This window comes from Leucoraja erinacea, chromosome 36 (genome assembly GCF_028641065.1).
Source record: "Leucoraja erinacea ecotype New England chromosome 36, Leri_hhj_1, whole genome shotgun sequence".
NCBI lineage: Eukaryota > Metazoa > Chordata > Chondrichthyes > Rajiformes > Rajidae > Leucoraja > Leucoraja erinaceus.
Window position 1 is genome coordinate 14022974 of NC_073412.1, and position 20086 is coordinate 14043059.

Sequence of the window (20086 nt, forward strand, 5' to 3'; positions counted from 1 at the left end):
ACCCTTCTTCAGACCCAAAACGTTACCCATTCCTTCTCTCCAGAGATGCTGCCTGTCCCCGTTGACCCCTCTTTAAGTTATTGTTTACAGCTGCGGATCTGTGGTTATTTGGTCCTGATCATTGCAGACAATTGGTGATAGATCCATAGAAACATAGAAAATAGGTGCAGGAGGAGACCATTTGGCCGTTCGAGCATGCATCGCCATTCATTGTGATCATAGCTGATCATCCACAATCAGTAACCCATGCATTCCTTCTCCCCATATCCTTTGATTCCGTTAGCCCCTAGAGCTCTATCTAACTCCCTTTTAAATTCATTAAAAGTTAAGTCATTCTAAGTTAGTCATTCCCCCACTACAAAGGGTGGCATGGTGGTGCAGCAGTACAGTTGCTGCCTTGCTGCGCCAGGGACCCGGGTTTGATTGTGACTATGGGTGCTATCTGGACGGAATTTGTACATTCTCCCAGTGACCGTATGGGTTTGCTCAGTTTCCCCCCACACTCCAAAGACGTACAGCTTTGTCAGCTAATTAGTTTGGTGTAAATATAAATTGTCCTTAGTGTGTGTGGGATACTGTTAATGTGCGGGGATTGCTGGTCGGTGCGGACTCGGTGAGCCAAAGGGCCTGTTTCCACACTGGATCTCTAAACCAAACCACATTACAGCTGAACTGTGTACTGCTGCCGTGTAAGCTTACAGAGACTTGCTTAAGATTGACAGCAAGAAACCCTGGATAATTATTTCTCTTGCCTTCGGCATGAGAGGCAAGAGAAAACCAACTGCTGGTATTTTATAGAACCCATATCCCTCTTCCCCACAGCTCTTCTGGTTGGAATGAATGTCCCAGCTCACCCTTCCCGAATAGGTCAGTCAAGAAGCAATTCACTGCTGTAAAATGCCTGCACTCTCAGCAAGAAAACCAATCACAAACAACTTGTGCTAACACTAACACGACCATCATCTGGCTGGTCTTTACAGTCTGACCACCCTTCTCGTGGATCATGATTCATCTGCAGCCAAACTCTAAAGTAGATGGTAAAAATTCTACATTCTGCAAAAATTCAACTGCATTTTATAAAATCAGCACCACACAGCCATGCATATAAGAAAATACTTGTGTATAAACATGCCTAGCAACAGCAAGCCGTTCCTATAGAGACTGAAATATATTTAAAGAAAACTTGACCTCAAACCATTTAAGACAATTTGAGGTGCAAGGTATAAATGTTAAAATTAACCTTGAGAGTTTCAGCTGCGTCAGATTTACATCCATGACGTCCAGGACAGGCGGTACAGAGAACTGTTCGCCTGGGATCAGAGTGAATCTATTCCGAACAGTAATCAATCCCAAATCTGCCACCAAGGCATTCATGGAGATGGAGGATTCGGGGATGATGATGACTGGGGCTTTCAGATTGATGTCCATTGCCAATCGAACACTCTTCTGGGCAAAATCCTTCACGCTGGAGGCTGCTTTCTCAGCTGCCTGCGCTGTGGCTGCACTTAGTGCTTCCTTCGCAGTTTGGAAGTTGTCAAAGAAGTTCTATGGTAAAGACATCAAGAGTTAGCATGTCCACATTCAAATCACTCCCTCATTTACAGATGAACGTTACAAAGATTTTACATACAATTTGAGTTATGGCATTTTGAATCTTACATTAAGTAAGTAAGTATTTTTCAGGTCTGTGGATCAACAAAGTTCTGAAGAAGGGTTCAGACCAGAAACACTACCTATTTATTTTCTCCAGAGTTGCTGTCTGACCCGCTGAGTTACTCCACCATTTTGTGTCTATCTTTAGTGTACTTTAGCTTATTTTTGTCACGTGTACCAAAGCAGTGAAAATATTTTGTTTGCGTGCTATGCAGTCAAAGAGTTTGGGTTTGAGTTTGGTTTATTGTCACATGTACCGAGGTACAGTGAAAAGTGGAGTCAATGAAAGGGAGGCTGGTTTGTGTGATGGTCTGATTACAATCACGTCATCTACAATGAACAGATACATTCTGCATGGACACTGAGGGCTGAAGGGCCTGTTCCTGTGCTGCTCACCAGGCGCAATGGAACAGTGGATGAAATGGAACAAATGGATGAAAAATGTCCATCTGTGTAGCGGATCAAAAGAAAATCCCAACTGAAAATGTAAACTTCCAATCGAACGAACATCAATTAATGCAATAAATTTGTGCAGAAATGTTTACATATTGTGTTTGAAATTTTCCACCTGAATGCGATGAGCCCTTCTTTCCAATTTATTCAAATTGAATAATTATTATTTTGGCCTTAAAACTGGAAAAAGCCAGATCTAAGCACCCACAAAATAACATTGAAAAAAGCCAATAGCCTTCAATGTGTATTTATTTTATTTTTTTATTTATTTAATTCTTTATTTCAAACAGAATAAAATAATAAAAAGCAAATGTGAAACAGCATACAAAAAACAAAACAAGAATATTTATAAAGTGTCATAAACAATATCTATAAATAAATGAAATCATATGTGTCCGAAAAGGAGCAGGAAGAAGCCAACGCTTATTAATTCCCACCCCTTATTCAACTGCTTATAATTCTTATACAAATTTAGCAGCTATATGTACACCATATGTATACCAGCAGCTATATGTACACCAAATTATTTACATTTATACACTAATCAAATATTTACAAAGCCATACAAAAAAGAGAGAAAAAAATAATGTTGTTAGCAACAACATTATTTATTGAGTGATGAAAAACAAATCTTCAACTTCGAAAACCATTTCAACCTTTAACTTATCGCTAGCAGAGACGGTTGTGATTTTTACAATAATAATTCCGGCAAATATTAAACCAGATTAATTACATTCTTTTTACAGACAACTTGTCAGATAATTAAAAAGCAAAAAAAAAATGCAGCCATTTGACCACTCTACAGTCGGGCTGCGTCTGCAGAGAGAGAAACCAAATTAGTATTCAAGGCCAGCGATCTCTCTTAAGAGTTAGGAGTTTCCGGAGTTCTACTGAAAGGACGCAGACTCAAGACAGTGCTCTCTCTGTAGATGCACCAAATGTCAGGAAACCTGTCAGATTTTTCATATTTTTAAAAACAAAATATCAGAAGAATTCCCTTTGAATCAAAAATGACCCGAGGATCTTTCACATGAAACTCAATAAGCAGAAAAGCATTACTTTGCAGTTTGATCCAAAATGGGATCAGACAAAGCAGCGCAGTCAATGCATGAAGTGTCTTGAATACAGTCACAGTCTCAATTTCATGCTCCATTTCTGGAATGAGGCTAATACACAGCTGGCCCATTTGAATCACTTGAATTACCATTAGATCAATGTCATACCAAGCCATATAGACAATATAATCAGTACTTTTACAGATAATAAAGGTTGAACAAGTTAGGTTTTTATTCGTTGGAGCGCAGAAGGTTAAGGGGGGACTTGATTGAGGTCTTTAAAATTATGAGAGGGATAAACAGAGTTGACGTGGATAAGCTTTGAGAGTAGGGAAGATTCAAACAAGAGGACATGACTTCAGAATTAAGGGACAGAAGAAGTTTAGGGATAAGGTCTTTGACATGAGGGGGTTTAACTTCTATTATGCTAGCAAGATGGAGTGGTAGCCGTGTGGTAATGGGTGGATGCTTCCAGGTTGGTGGTCGGGAAGTGGGGGTCAGGGAGGCAGTTGTTTGATGTTTATGCATTTAAAAATATTAGTAATTGGATAGGTATATGGATTTGGGTCTAAAGGAAGGGAAGAAGGGTTATGGGTTTAATGCTGAGTGCAGGTCAAAAGATGCATGGTACATGGTAGCGAATTGGAATGCAGTTGAACAGAGGGAAATAACTGTGTAGTTCCCGGCAGGTGGAATCTCATGTGTAGGGGCCGAAAGATGGCCTGTTTAAATCGTGCTGTAATTGGGTTATATGGTTAAAATATATGGTTATAATGGTGTCAATTTTAGTGTTCAAAGTCTATAGCAGTACAAAATTTCTATTCATGCTTTTTCAGCCTATTAAGTTTACAGCATCAAATTATCGATCCACTTGAATGCATGACCAAAGATTAGACTAGTATATATTTAAGGCTGTGGTAGACAAAAATGCTGGAGAAACTCAGCGGGTGCGGCAGCATCTATGGAGCGAGAGGAAATAGGCACCGACTTTTAGGGGCACAGAAGTGTAGGGGTAAACCCTTCTTTCTCAAACTGTGTGGAATGTGAAGTGGTGGAGGCAGGGTGGGGGATAGGTATATTGGGGAAGAATGGAAAGGAAGAGGAGGAGCTAGGGGGCTATGGAGTAGAGATGGCCTGAGTAATTGGGGAGGAGACAATAGTGATCAAACTATAGCTACTATTCTGAAAGTTTAGAGAAATGCATGACCAAAGTTCTAGTATATATTTAAGGCTGTGGTAGACAAAAAATGCTGGAGAAACAGCGGGTGCGGCAGCTGGGGTAGGCACAAACTGCCCAAGCGAGGAATAGGGGGGGGCTAGAGAGGTGCTGACTAACGGCTACCATGTTCATTGCCGGTGCTGTTCCTCACTCTGGTCCTCACTGGAGGAGGCCCAGGACATAAAGGTCGGATTCGGAATGGGAGGGGGAGTTGAAGTTCTGAGCCACCAGGAGATCAGGTTGGTTATTGCGGACCGAGCAGAGGTGTTCAGCGAAGCGATGGCCAAGCCTACGCTTGGTCTCACCGATGTAGATCAGCTGATATCTAGAGCAGCGGATGCAATAGATGAGGTTGGAGGAGGTGCAGGTTAACTAACCTCTGTCGCACCTGGAAAGATTGCTTGGGTCCTTGAATGGAGTCAAGGGGGGAGGTAAAGCGACAAGTGTAGCATTTCTGTAGCCTTTAAGGTTAATGGGGAATCAAAATTATCAGTAAATAAAATTGAAGTAGTAAAAAAGGGATGTGTAGGAAGAAACTGCAGATGGTGGTTTACAGGGCCTACAGACACAAAATGCAGGAATAACTCAGTGGGTCAGGCAGCATCTCTGAAGAAAAGCAATAGGTAACGTCACCTATTCCTTTCCTCCAGAGATGCTACCTGACCCACTTAGAAAAACAGGGATATTGGACATTCAGATTTTTTCTGTAGAAATATTGAAAAGACAGTAAAGTAAGTTGATGTGAGGAGAAAAATCATGTTCAATAAATTTTAAGTTTTTTTTTTTAAATGGAAGACATTTAATAAAATGTACCCACTAATTTTCAAGCAATCGGCAGTTTTAATCATAGGTTAGTGGTTCTCTGTACCTGAAAGATATGGAGGCTCAGTCAGACTTACTTCAAAGCACAAATGAATAAGATTAAACAATATCAAGACAATCAGGAAATGTGCGAATCGGTGTTGAATGGAAGGTGACATGTATCACCTATTCTTGCATCAATTTCTTTTAAAATAGATTAGACTTACCAGTAATGACATGAGGAACTTTTGTAGATAGATAATCTGAATGCAACCAACTCGTAAAGTGATTTTTCCATCCACTTTTGACATATCTGCATAGTTCCCATCATCAATCGCATTTGGATAGAGGGTTACATTGAAGCTGAACACTTCATTTCCAACAATGGAAACAGCCTGGAAATATCGGAGGTACAGCAGTTGATTAAAAACACTGGCAATCCAAATTAAATACTAAATAACAAATAGGCATCACTCCCAAGACTGCAAGTTGTCTTGTCACCATCTCTGAACCAAGTGTGGGAGCAGTATATCTTGGGATGGAATGTCAAAATAGGACCAGATTGTTAGCACTATCAACCAGATCTTGCTTATTATGGCAGTAATGCAAATCCATTTCTTATTCCCGTTTACTTTAACCACCTGATTATCCAATTGTCATTTTTTCTTGGCCAATGCCACCCGTATAAATTCTGCCCTCTCCTCCTATGCTTGCTTTAGCATAGACAACTTCAAGTGCAAGGATTTTCAGAATAGGCCACAACCAGAGAAAGAAGAAGGGTTTCGGCTCGAAACATCACCTATTCCTTCGCTCCACAGATGCTGCCTCACACGCTGAGTTTCTCCAGCATTTTGTCTACCGTCCTCTATGCATTGTTACTCTGAGGAAGCCAAGTTTATAGTGATTGGATGGCCTGAGGGTGATCTTACCTATTATAACTTGGAAAACTAGAAGGTGTTGTTGAACACAGGGTGACAGCTAGTCGCCCTCATGGCGTTCATGTTCTTGTTGAGGTACCAGAAGTAGTCTTTCATTCGTTTCGCCGAACACCTCCGCTCGGTCCGCAATAACCTAGCTGACCTCCCGGTGGCTCAGCACTTCAACTCCCCCTCCCACTCCGTCTCCGACCTCTCTGTCCTGGGTCTCCTCCATGGCCACAGCGAGCAGCACCGGAAATTGGAGGAACAGCACCTCATATTCCGTTTGGGGAGTCTGCACCCCGGGGGCATGAACATCGACTTCTCCCAATTCTGTTAGTCCTTGCTGTCTCCTCCCCTTCCTCAGCTCCCCTGCTGTCTCCTCCCACCCTCCAGCCTTCCGGCTACTCCTCCTTTTCCCTTTCTACCCACCCACCCCACGATCAGTCTGAACCACTCGGAAACGTTGCCTATATTTCTGTCTAGATATACTTTCATTCCACACTTATTAAATTCCCTGATCAACTCCCAGCCACGACTTTCCACTGATATTTTGGAGTACTTCCATCAGTATGAAGGAACATGGGTGATTCATGAAGGAACAGTGATTCATAGTATTCATATTCATAGTGGGCGTAGAGGTTGGGAGAGCATGTTACGGTTTGACTCAAGGATCAGAGGACATACGTTTAAGGTGAAGGGGAAAAGATTTAACAGCAATCTGAGGGGTAACTTTATCATGCAGAGGGTGGTGTGTGTATGGACCAAGGTGCAAGAGGAGGCAGTGAGGCTGGGGCTATCCCAACATTTAAGAAACGGTTAGACAGGTACATGGATAAGACCGGTTTGGAGGGATATGGGCCAAGCGCAGGCAGGTGGGACTAGTGTAGATGGGACATTTTGGCCGGTGTGGGCAGGTTGGGCCGAAGACCCTGTTTCCACTGTGACTCAAAGAAGTAAATGCTCTTTTCTCAGGGCAGTTTGCGGCAGCCAAGTAAGGGAGTCTTCCAATGGCAACGAGATTCAGATAAAAACAACACTAAAGGAGGTGGTATTGTGGGTACTTAGATGGTGATTAAAAAATACACCTGAATCTTGATCAGTTGAGCTGAGTTTTAATGGAGTTTCATGCAGGGTTAGTGCAAGGTGTTGCAGTCTAGGAAGTAAACCAGGGCAGGACCTTCACAATAAATGGCAGGGCTCTGGACAGTGTTGTAGAGCAGAGGGATCTAGGAGTGCAGGGACATCGTTCACTGAAAGTGGCATCACAAATAGATAGGGTGGTCAAGAAGGCATCAGCACATCGGCCTTGATCAGACAGGGCATTGAGTGAGAGCTCTTAATTTGGGTATTGAGATGGAATTGTAACATAACAGTTGCAGTTACAATTGGTGAGGCCACTTTCAGAATATTGTGTTCAGTTTTAGTCACCCTGTTGTCGGAAAGATGCAGTTGGAAAGGATGCAGGGAAGATTTACAAGGATGTTGCGAGGACTTTATGGTCTAAACTATAGGGGGGGGTTGAACAGGCTAGGAATATATGCTGTGGAGTGCAGGAAGATGAGGGGCGATCTTGTAGAGGTGTATAAGATCATGTGTGGAATATACAGGGTAGATGCACAGTCATTTACCCAGAGTAGGGAAAATCAAGAACCCGAGGACATAGATTTTAAGGTGCGATGGGAAAATTTTAATGGGAAACGGAGTGGCAACATTTTTACACAGAGGCTGGTGGGTATATGGAGCAAGCTGCCAGAGCAGGTAGCAGGACTTGGGTTCAATTCTGACCTCAGGTGCTGTTTGCATGGAGTGTGCACGTTCTCCCTATAACCACATAGGTTTCCTCTCTGTGCTCCGCTTAGACTATAAGGACATATGATGTCAGCGCAGAATTAGGCCATTCGGCCCATCAAGTCTGCTTTAGTTTAGAGATACAGCTCGGAAACAGGCCCTTCGGCCCACCGGGTCCGTGCCGACCAGCGATCCCCGCACAATCACACTTTCCCACTAGGGACAATTTTACATTTACTAAGCCAATTAACCTACAAAGCTGTATGTCTCTGGAGTGTGGGAGGAAATCGAGGTCTTGGAAAAAACCCATGCAGGTCACGGGGAGAACGTACTAACTCCGTACAGACAGCACCCATAGTCGGAATCGATCCAAGGTCTCCGGCGCTGCATTCGCTGTAAGGCAGCAACTCTACCGCTGCGCCATCATGACTCAACTACCTCCTCGCTGGTTCCATACACCTACCACCCTTTGTGTGAAAAAGTTACCCCTCACATTACTGTTAAATCTTTTGCCCTTCACCTTAAACCTATATCCTCTAGTCCTTGATTCAATCTGTAACATGCCCTCCCAACTTCTATACTATGAATCACTATGTTCCTTCATACTGATGTTACTCCAAGGGTGGAATTGCAGGGGAGAGAATTAGTGGAAGTATATCAGACAGAAATATCAGTGGTAAAGTAATGGTTGTAGATCCTCAAGAGCTGATCTGGGAACATGTTTCACCCACGATTCGATCGTGAATGGTGATATATTTTTCCCTCTCAACCCCATACTTCAGCCTTCTCTCCAGAACCTTAGATGCCTTTACTAATAACTTTGAAAACACCCAATGACTTGGTCTCCACATCCATCTGCGGCAAAGAATTCCACAGATTCACCCCCTCATCTCTATTCTAAATGTACATTCTTTTATCCTGTGCCCTCTGGTCCTAGATTATCCCACTACTGGATACATCCTCTCCACATCCACTCTATCTGGGTCTTTCATGATCAGTAGGTTTCAATGACATCCTCAGATTCAGATTCAACTTTAATTGTCATTGTCAGTGTACGGTACAGAGACAACAAAATGCATTTAGCATCTCCCTGGAAGAGCGACATAGCATATGATTTGAATAAATATTAAATTAGCATATATACAGACATAGTGATTTTCCTGTGGGAGGAGTGTCCGGGGGAGGGGGTGAATGGCAGTCACCGAGGTACGTTGTTGAGTAGAGTGACAGCCGCCGGGAAGAAGCTGTTCCTGGACCTGCTGGTCCGGCAACGGAGAGACCTGTAGCGCCTCCCGGATGGTAGGAGGGTAAACAGTCCATGGTTGGGGTGAGAGCAGTCCTTGGCGATGCTGAGCGCCCTCCGCAGACAACGCTTGCTTTGGACAGACTCAATGGAGGGGAGCGAGGAACCGGTGATGCGTTGGGCAATTTTCACCACCACCCTCTGCAAGGCCTTCCGGTCGGAGACAGAGCAGTTGCCATACCATACTGTGACACAGTTGGTAAGGATGCTCTCGATGGTGCAGCGGTAGAAGTTCACCTGGATCTGAGGAGACAGATGGACCTTCTTCAGTCTCCTCAGGAAGAAGAGACGCTGGTGAGCCTTCTTGATCAGAGTTGAGGTATTGTGGGTCCAAGAGAGGTCATCGGAGATGTTAACACCCAGAAACCTGAAGCTGGAAACACGTTCCACCTCTGTCCCGTTAATGTGGATGGGGGTGTGCGTGCCGCCCCTGGACTTCCTGAAGTCTACAATGAGCTCCTTGGTCTTCTTGGAGTTAAGGGCCAGGTTGTTGTCAGCGCACCATGTTGCTAAGTGCTGGACCTCCTCCCTGTAGGCCGACTCATCGTTGTTGCTGATGAGGCCAATCACCGTTGTATCATCTGCATACTTGATGATGGTGTTAGTACCATGTACAGGTGTGCAGTCATAGGTGAAGAGGGAGTAGAGGAGGGGGCTCAGCACACAGCCCTGTGGAACGCTGGTGTTCAGGGTGAGGGTTGAAGAGGTGTGCTTGTCTAACCTAACAGACTGTGGTCTGTTGGTTAGAAAGTCCAGTATCCAGTTACAGAGGGAGGGGTCGATGCCCAGGTTACCGAGTTTGGTGATCAGTTTAGATGGTATAATGGTGTTGAATGCTGAGCTGTAATCGATGAACAGCATTCTTACGTAAGTGTCTCTGTTGTCGAGGTGGGAGAGGGCGCAGTGAAGTGCCGTTGAGATGGCATCCTCCGTACTCCTGTTCTTGCGGTAGGCAAACTGATAGGGATCCAGTGTGGGGGGTAGGCAGCTTTTGAGGTGTGCCAGGACCAGCCTCTCGAAGCACTTGGTGATGATGGGGGTAAGTGCAACTGGGCGGAAGTCGTTGAGGCTTGCCGCAGTGGAGTGTTTTAGCACTGGAACGATGGAGGTGGTTTTAAGGCAAGTGGGGACAACTGCTTGGGCAAGCGACTGGTTGAAGCTGTCAGTCCAGACGTCTGTCAACTGCGTAGCACAGGCCCTGAGCACGCGCCCGGGGATGCCGTCAGGGCCAGCAGCCTTACGAGCATTAGTCCTACTCAGTGCCACGTATACGTCGTAGGGGGTGAGTGTGAGGGGTTGGTGATCGGCAGGGAGCACAGCCTTGATGGCTGTCTCTAGATTGTCCCTGTCGAAGTGGCCATAGAAGTGATTAAGCTCCTCAAGGAAGGAGGCGTCGCTGGATGTGGGGCATTCCCTTCCTCGTTCAAAAGACATGTTCAATGCAGGTGCAATCACATGCAGGTAATTAGCTACTGTAGATTACACCAAATGTGTAGGATTTGGATGGAGTTGATGATGAAGTGGAAAGAGGAAAGCAAGTTGAATTGAAGTAGGATGAGTGTAAATGGGTGGCTGATAAGTGTTAATAGATTCAAGATTCAAGAGAGTTTATTGTCATGTGTCCCAGATAGGACAATGAAATTCTTGCTTAGCTTCAGCACAACAGAATATATTAGGCATAAATAAATACAGAACAGATCAGTGTGACCATATAGAATTGAAAATATATATACACACACATAAATAATCAGATAAAGTGCAATGGGCTATTAATGTTCAGAGTTTTGTTTGAGTTGAGTTTAATAGCCTGATGGCTGTGGGAAAGTAGCTATTTCAGAACATGGATGTTGCAGATTTCAGGCTCCTGTACCTTCTACCTGAAGGCAGCGGGGAGATGAGTGAGTGGCCAGGATGGTGTGGGCCCTTGATGATGCTGGCAGCCTTTTTGAGGCAGCGACTGCGATAGATCCCCTCGATGGTAGGGAGGTCAGAGCCGATGATGGACTGGGCAGTGTTTACAACTTTTTGTAGTCTTTTCAACTCCTGGGCGCTCAAGTTGCCGAACCAAGCCACGATGCAACTGGTCAGCATGCTCTCTACTGTGCACCTGTAGAAGTTCGAGAGAGTCCTCCTTGACATACCGACTCTCCGTAATCTTCTCAGGAAGTAGAGGCGCTGATGTGCTTTCTTTATAATTGAATCAGTGTTTTCGGACCAGGAGAGATCTTCAGAGATATGCATGCCCAGGAATTTGAAACTCTTGACCCTCTCCACCATTGACCCATTGATATAAACAGGACTATGGGTCCCCGTCCTACCCTTTCCGAAGTCCACAATAAATTCCTTGGTTTTGCTGGTGTTGAGAGCCAGGTTATTGTGCTGGCACCATTTGGTCAAACAGTCGATCTCACTTCTATACTCTGACTCATCTCCATCAGTGATAGGTGGTCAGATATGATGAGCTGAAGGCCTGTTTGCCTGCTGTATTTCTCAATATCTCAATAACTTATTTGGCACTTACCTCCATTGCCATCACTCCTCCTCAATAACTTTATGATAGTTACAATAAAATATCACTCAGTTTGTCACGTTATTGGGAGAGATTGTTAATCTGTGAACGGAACAGCTTCTACTCCTTCTGCCGTGCCTTGCAAGTTGATAAACACTTCATGATGGCAAGTGCATTATACAAAATATATTCTTGATATATTCTTGACAGAGGTTGGAGCAGACCAAGACATGAATTCAGATACCCACAGGAAATTTCATCAATAAAATTACCTTTTTATGTCGAGTCTTTGAGTCGACATCTGTGACAATAATATCTCGAAGTCTGGCAAAGACTTGTGTCTCCTTTGAGTGCACTGAAATGGATGCATCCAAACCTGTAGAGTTACAGAAATAATTCAGTAATGACTATATTAACACACTTATAAGTGGCTGAATGGGAGACGCCAGAGAGTAATGGTGGATGGCTGTTTGTCAGGATGGAGGCAGGTGACTAGTGGGGTGCCCCAGGGATCTGTGTTGGGTCCACTGTTGTTTGTCATGTACATCAATGATCTGGATGAAGGTGTGGTAAATTTGATTAGTAAGTATGCAGATGATACTAAGATAGGTGGTGTTGTGGATAATTAAGTAGATTTCCAAAGTCTACAGAGAGGCTTAGGCCATTTGGAAGAATGGGCTGAAAGATGGCAGATGGAGTTTAATGCTGATAAGTGTGAGGTGCTACATCTTGGCAGGACAAATCAAAATAGGACGTACATGGTAAATGGGAGTGAATTGAGGAATGCAGTTGAACAGAGGGATCTAGGAATAACTGTGCATAGTTCCCTGAATGTGGAATCTCATATAGATAGGGTGGTAAAGAAAGCTTTTGGTATGTTAGCCTTTATAAATCAGAACATCGAGTATAGAAGTTGGGATGTAATGTTAAAATTGTACAAGGCATTGGTGAGACCAATTCTGGAGTATGGTGTACAATTCTGGTCGCCCAATTAGCGGAAGGATGTTAACAAAATAGAGAGAGTACACAGGAGATTTACTAGAATGTTGCCTGGGTTTCAGCAACTAAGTTACAGAGAAAGGTTGTATAAGTTAGGTCTTTATTCTCTGGAGCGCAGAAGGTTAAGGGGGGACTTGATAGAGGTCTTTAAAATGATGAGAGGGATAGACAGAGTTGACGTGGACAAGCTTTTCCCATTGAGAGTAGGGAAGATTCAAACAAGAGGACATGATTTCAGAATTAAGGGACAGAAGTTTAGGGCTAACATGAGGGGGAACTTCTTTACTCAGAGAGTGGTAGCCGTGTGGAATGAGCTTCCAGTGGAAGTGGTGGAGGCAGGTTTGATTTTATCATTTAAAAATAAATTGGATAGGTATATGGATGGGAAAGGAATGGAGGGTTATGGTCTGAGTGCAGGTAGATGGGACTAGGGGAAAATAATTGTTCGGCACGGACTTGTAGGGCCGAGATGGCCTGTTTCCGTGCTGTAATTGTTATATGGTTATATGTTATCTATATAATACTAAAACTCTGTTCTTGACCGGTTTTGGCGATCTGTGCTGCGATTTCCGAGAGAACGCCGCCACTTACGGCCATCATTTTTGGCCACCTCGCTCAGAGCCCCCCTCCGCCGCATGTGTGCTGAGGATTTTTCCCGTCGATTAAATATGAAAGAGATATTAATGATTTTACAAAATTCCCCATTCTCTCTGCTGCTCCTGCTGGTGGGATGGGGGAGGGTCTATAAAACCAGGAAGTGGTGTGCCCCAATCAGTCTCTACAACATGGAGGTCTGAGCTCTGAATGACTGAACAAATGTCTACACAGCTGTAAGTACCCTTAATTTGGTTCGAAAATGAAAATATGGTTATGGTTAGTTCGAAGGAAAAAAGCACTGCCTGCAAATGGTTGTTTGGGGGGTTTGGGTTTTCTCTCTCTCTCCCTCCCCCCCACAACCGCATGTTGGGGGCACAGACCCAACGGGTCTGCACTTGGTCTAGTATGTTATATAAGCGAGTTCGGTATTCCGACTGGGCATGCCTAGGTCATAGGTCACCTGCTATAAACAGTCTCGGAAATGGTGGTGCCGCGTTGTGTGCAGACTTGCGTTTTGTCCGTGGTCGGGGTAGACTCTCGGTCGCTGCGGGTGCTGTTGAGTTGCTGCTGGGCCATCCCTGTACCCTCCCCGTCCCTGTCCGGAGGTGTCCGGGGTGGCCCTCGGCTGGCGGGGCAGGGCGGCCCCAGACTTGCAGCCGCTGGCTCCAGCTCGGCACTGCCTGTCCCGCGGCCCAGTCTCGCGCCGGGCCGGAGGAGGCTGAGCCCAGGCTCGGGCGCAGGCGAGGCTGGGGCCCTCGCTCCTCCTCAAGGTTGTGGATGAAGTGGCAGCGGGTACCGAAGGGGCAGAAGCCGGTGGTGTGCAAGGTACGGCTTGTACTTGGGGTGGCGGCTGAAGGAAGGCTGCTCGGCCAGGCCGTGGTCGAGCTGGCACTAGGCGCCGTAGCGCCCCATCGGGGAGCGGGTTCGTCTGGAGCTGGAGCGGGTTTGGGCCGGAATTGGCGCTTCTTCTCCACGCTGGCTGTGGGCCAGGGGGCCGGTGTCCCGTCGGTCTGGACTTCTCCAGCCGTCCCTGGCAGGATTTGGACGCATGAGTGAGGGGGGAGCGGGGATCTCATAGGTGTTGCAGGCCCACAATATTTCTAGAATTTTGGTTTGAATTCATATTTTTCAAGAAACTAGAAAAAGTTGAGTACCAAAGAGATGGACAAATCACACAGCATGCTTCCTTTCAACACGCATCTTACCTTGTATTCTGATGTCTGCAATATTGCGCCTCTCATCACACACAGCAATATTAAATGCATCCATCGTGGCTAACAGCTTGAAATCAACTTCCTTTGAGCTTTTCAAAACTGATTAAAAAAAAAAAGAATTTAAGGTATACAGATGATTACAATATTCCAATGATTTAATAGCTGCATCTAAAATATACAAGATCATAAAATATATTTATTTTTGAAAGAGTCGAACCCATTGTTTACAGACATTTAACTATAGATTCGGTGGTAGGCAAAATATAAAACCACTGAAGGGACCAATTATTGTTGGCTCCCTCGTAAATACGATATTCTACTGACGATTTTAATTTGCATCAAGACCATTTCGGGAGGGGAGGTACGATCACTCTGGTTGCCTGACAGGGTACATTAGATCCCAGGACAGAAAGCATCTTGGCCAGGAACAAGATTCCTGTGTGACCCCAAACATTGTTTATTCATGTTCTCCAGAGATGCTGCCTGACCCGCTGAGCACTGTGTGTCTTTCACTCAAGATTCCTGATGTTTCTCCATGGATGTTTCTCCATGCAAACAAATAACTTTTGGGAAAATAAAAGGGTTGTGGAAGTATAATCCACAATAGATTCAGACACAAGCTCCTTTGTCCGAGAAGAGCTTTAGATGTAACTGGTAATTCTTTGAAGTATGCATAATCAATTAATCAATCACAATAATACTTTATTAGCCAAGTGTGTTTTGCAACATACAAGGAATTTCATTTGCCAAGTCAGTCATACAAATAAAAAGCAACGGAACACACAAAATACATTTGAACATAAACATCCACCACAGTGACTCCTCCACATTCCTCACTGTGAAGGAAGGCGAAAAAAAGTTCAAATCTCTTTCCTTCTTTGCTCTCCCGCGGTCGGGGGCCTCGAGCCCTCCGTTGACGGGACAATCTTGACTCCCGTAGCCGGCGGCGTTTGGGCCCTCCGCATCAGGGCGATTAGCTCCTGCATCGGGGGGGATGTCAGCTCCCCCGCACTGTCAATCGGACCCCGCGTCGGGGCTGGTTGACTTCTCTGTGTCATTGGAGCTCCCGACTAGCTTCTCCCGAGACTACGAGCTCCCGATGTAATGTCCCTGGCAAGGGATCAACTCCGATGTTAAGTCCACACCCCGCAGCGGGGTTCAAGTCAGTCCAAGGAGGCCTCCAGCTCCATCGATGGTAGGCTGCAGAGCGACCGGAGATGCGATCCGGAAAATAATCGCATCTCCAGTAAGGTAAGCAACTGAAAAAAAGTTTCCCCCACCACCCTCCCCCTCCCACCACATAAAACAAACCGGAGAACATTTACACAGACTTTTAACACACACTAAAAATAAATGAAAGAAGAAAAAATTGACAAGCTGTGAGCGGGGCTGCCAATCGTTCGGTGCCCCTGGTGGTCATCAGACAGACTACTTTTAAAGAGAAGATTTATACAAAATTAGTTCATTCTTAATAATCTGTATATGGGCCTGCAACTTTATTTTCTAGGTTCAGCTCTTCACACAGATTGTTGGGCACCTCAGTTAGCTGAAGACCATACACAAAATGCTAACCACATAAACACATCTGCCCCTCAAAAAGACGCTAACATTAATTCTGATCAGTGGATGATCAATATCAATTCACGATTATCAGGCTCCGAAAATGCCCTGTACCTTTTTTTGCAGCATCTCCCTTTTCCAGCCCCTGATCCTGTAACTTTGTTTCATGGTCCTTCTCAGTAGAGGCTGTGCTTCCAGATGGAATAGCTGTTGTCAGGAAATTGATGGTGGAAAGCAAAGCTTTTGCATGCAACAGGAAATTCAGTGAAGAAACTGCAACCTGGAAATTAAAACAAAAATATGCTGTGTTGCCTCCTTTATCAAATTCCTTTTGTAATTCTTGAACTATTATTCTCGCACTTCAAATATATTCCAGACAATCATTCACATGAAATTAAAACCATTCCCGTAGAGAATATCTGTTGGATTCTTCTGTTACATTCTTCAGCCTATGGTAAAGTTTATTTCAGTGACAGAGCATGGGAACAGGCCCTTCAGCCCACCAAATTCATACTGACCATTGATCACTGGTTCATGCTAGTTTTATGTTATTCCACTTTCGCATTAGGGACAATTTACAGAGGCCAATTAACCTACAAATCCATGCACTTTAGTATGTGGGAAGAAACCGGAGTAGCTGGAGGAAACCAAATGGTCACAGGGAGAAAGTGCAAACTCCACACAGACAGCACCCAAGGTCTCAATCAAACCCGAGTCTCTGGAGCTGTGAGGCAGCAGTTCTACCATCTGCGCCACCATGCCTTCCCTGTGCAGGAAATGGAATGGACATGATGAGAGATTACCTGAAGAAGGGTCGTCCGTCTGTGTCACAGATAAAAAAAGAAGACATGAGAATAGTAAGATTGTGAAGAAACTAGAACTTCCATATGACCTTGATAATATGAGGGATGCAGTGGTGGGCACGTAATCGCTCATCGTAACTCCTCATAAAATCAAGATCAAACTTCAAACTGGTAAGTTCTTGTTTAATCTTACTATTTTACTTCGGAATCATGTGAGTGACTACGTGAAGATTTCAAAGCTCTGTGATTTCACGCCGGTTATGAATCCAGGCGTTACACACTGAATGGATTAACCATGGATGAGTGTAGTCCTTAAAGCATTCAGACATAACGTAGTTAAGTAATGACACTGATGCTTTAAAGTGAAAAGATTTTTTTTTTTAAATAGTAACCCCTCCCATCCTGGGGGGAAACTATGAAACAGAACTTTAAACGGTACGTGCAAACACCCCCGGTCCGGTTATAGGTTTGTTGTAAAACCGGTGGAACATTTGTTCATTTGCCCATCCTGCAGCCACTAGGATGTCATCGATGGGCACGTCCATAGCTCTTGCTGCCAACGTAGATGGTGGAGTGAGATTTAAAAATGTCAATGTTCACTCCCGCTTTCGCCATTACATCCTTTAACCATCTGGAGATGGTTTGAGTCGATACCTTATGGTGAGGTATTTTGTGACTGATCAGGACCGATTGCTCAGAGCCTCTGAGGTCCCTCGTGACTCTTAGGTAATGATGTAAGTGTGTTACCACACACAACCGTGGGTCCTCGGGATATGCCAAGAACTCTATCTTGATCCCTGGCACTCCTGGCCTGCTCTGTTTTATCAAGTCCTTGATGACAAAAGTTATATTGTTGACATTGGTGGTCATGTAGTCAAGTCGTAACTTGTGCAGAGTCTGGACTCTTTGTGCTGTTACCAGTGCCATCAGCATGACCATCTTCAGGGTGAGTTTTGATCATGGTAAGGACATAGCTCGTGCCCACTGTCGAAGTACAGTAAGCACCACGCTCACATCCCAGATGTCCGTGTACCTTATCCTTGGTGGTGTAGAATTGAATATACCCTTCATAAATCTGGTTATGAGGGGGTGCATTCCTATCGACCCGTGCCCTGCCTCCAGCATTAAATAGGATAGCGCGCTTCTGGCACTATTTATTGCACTATAGCCTAATTTATGATCATAGTACAGGGTGGATAGGAACTCTAGTATATCCGTGATCCGAGCTGTATCATATGAAATGTTGGTGGCCTTGGAGAACATTTCCCACTTCTTTATGTGAGAGACGTACTGTTTTTGAGTGCTGTCCCTCCAGGCTGCTGTTATCACATCCACAGTCCGTTCGGACAGTCCGAGCCCCTGATATGGCCTTCTCAGAATCTGCAAACCAATAAATTGATTCGGTCATGTAGTGGATGGTTGCTCCCGTCACTGGGTGCACTAGTAAGTCCCTGCTCTTGGGTACAGCCATTAATGGCTGGGTTATTATTCCCAAGATTCTCGGGAACCAGGCTTGTGTAGGCCAATCTGGCACTACCAATATGCCTGTGGCTTTGTCTTGCTTGATTTTTGGCAAGCATCGGCTGATGAGGCAAAATGGAGGAAATGCATACATGAAAATTCCTCCCCAATTGAGAGAGAAAGCATCTACTGCCACTGCCCCTGGGTCCGGCTCCCAGGACACATATTTGGGTAACTGATGGTTTAATCTGGATGCAAACAGATCAATATCTGGGATGCCATATCGTTTGTTATTTCGTTAAAAAGTGCACGATTCAACATCCATTCCGTGCTGTCATTAAATATCCGTGACCTGGCATCTGCCACCGTGTTGTATCTACCTGGTAGATAGACAGCTGTGACCCAAATATCCCTCTCGATACACCAGTGCCAGATAAGATTTGTCAATCTGTCACAAGATACAGATTTAACACCACCCATGTGATTGACATATGCCACCGCTGTAGTGTTATCCACCTGAAGTTGAACATGCACATGTTGCATGGTGCTGCAAAAAGCCTTGAGCCCATAGTGCTGCAAAAAGCCTTGAGATCATAGTTCCGTAAGATCTAGTATGATACGACACCCTCCATCTTTTTTCTCTTTTGAGAAAATATTGGATCTAAATTGGTGAGGTTCTGGATGTGACTTCTCAATTACATTTTTGTCAGATAATGTTTGAATTTCTGCTTGTATATCCAAAGTTTCTTGTTGTGAGAAAACATATGTGCGATTTGGTGAATATTGCATGGGTGGTAATGAATCCAAATTGAACTCAATTTTGAACCATTGTCTACCGTGCAGTATAAACGGATCCGTTGTGACCCAACACCATTCATTCAAGAAATAATTCAACCTTCCCCCCACTGGTACGCGAGGCCTATCTAAGGTGCTCCCCAAGGAACTAGGTTGACTTACCTCCGATGTTACTGGCGGTATGGGGCTGGTTTCCGCTCGCGAGGCTTGGAGGGTTGAGCTGGTGGTTGCCCATTGCGCATCCTCGCTGTGGGCCGGCTGGGGCCTACCCCTAAAAAAGACCTTGATGTCTCTTGTGTAGGTCTTCCACCAGTGCCGTGGCCCCTAGGCGTGTATAGCCTGGAGCTATAAGGGTGCATCCTTTGCGATGAACCCTTTTGTGTGGTCTGGCCGTTAGTTATGAGGTGGACGATCTTTGCCTCATCGTCCAGATCCCATACCGCCTTGGCAGATCTTCGCCAAATGGAAAGTTGGCTGGCTGGACGTTGCTGGCCTTACATAGCACAGCAAAGTTTGAATTAATTGCCGGTCTTATTGCGTTTTTACGCAGGCAATTAATTTCAAAATGGGCATTACAGAGTAATGCCATGATGTCTTGGTCTCTGTCGCTGAGTAGTCCTCCATCTACTCTTCTTGCGAATAACGTGATGCCAGAAGCCACTAATTTGAGGACTCTCTGGAGTTTCATCTCCTGTGTTCTGGTCCAATCTGTCCCCAGGTGGCGTGGTTCACAGATTGAACGTTGAGGGAGGCACAGTTTGCAGGAGGGGGGTACCTGTTCATGGTTTCCTCCATGGCCAGTTCTTTCAACTGGTGAGCTGCCAAGTAATTTATGTTACTGGCCAGGTCTTCGTCCAGGGGTGCACCCAATGGCGTCGTTATAGCAAACCTGGATGATTGTAGCGGTACTTCCGCTCCGCGTCCCCGGGAATGCTCCCCCGCCGTGCTCCCGTATT

At 44.9% G+C, this 20086-nt stretch overlaps 1 protein-coding gene across 3 annotated transcripts in view; it reads right to left on the bottom strand.

Moving 5' to 3' along the window:
- The window catches only part of vps13c (vacuolar protein sorting 13 homolog C), a 296935-nt gene that overhangs the window by 161637 nt on the left and 115212 nt on the right, over nt 1-20086 (bottom strand). For all 3 annotated transcript variants that reach the window (XM_055662746.1, XM_055662745.1, XM_055662747.1), the window contains 5 exons: nt 16186-16351; nt 14503-14610; nt 11974-12077; nt 5409-5576; nt 1241-1545 (listed from right to left, as the gene is read on the bottom strand). In XM_055662746.1, coding sequence (XP_055518721.1) covers nt 1241-1545; nt 5409-5576; nt 11974-12077; nt 14503-14610; nt 16186-16351 — 851 coding nt within the window. The remainder of the gene's footprint in view (nt 1-1240; nt 1546-5408; nt 5577-11973; nt 12078-14502; nt 14611-16185; nt 16352-20086) is intronic.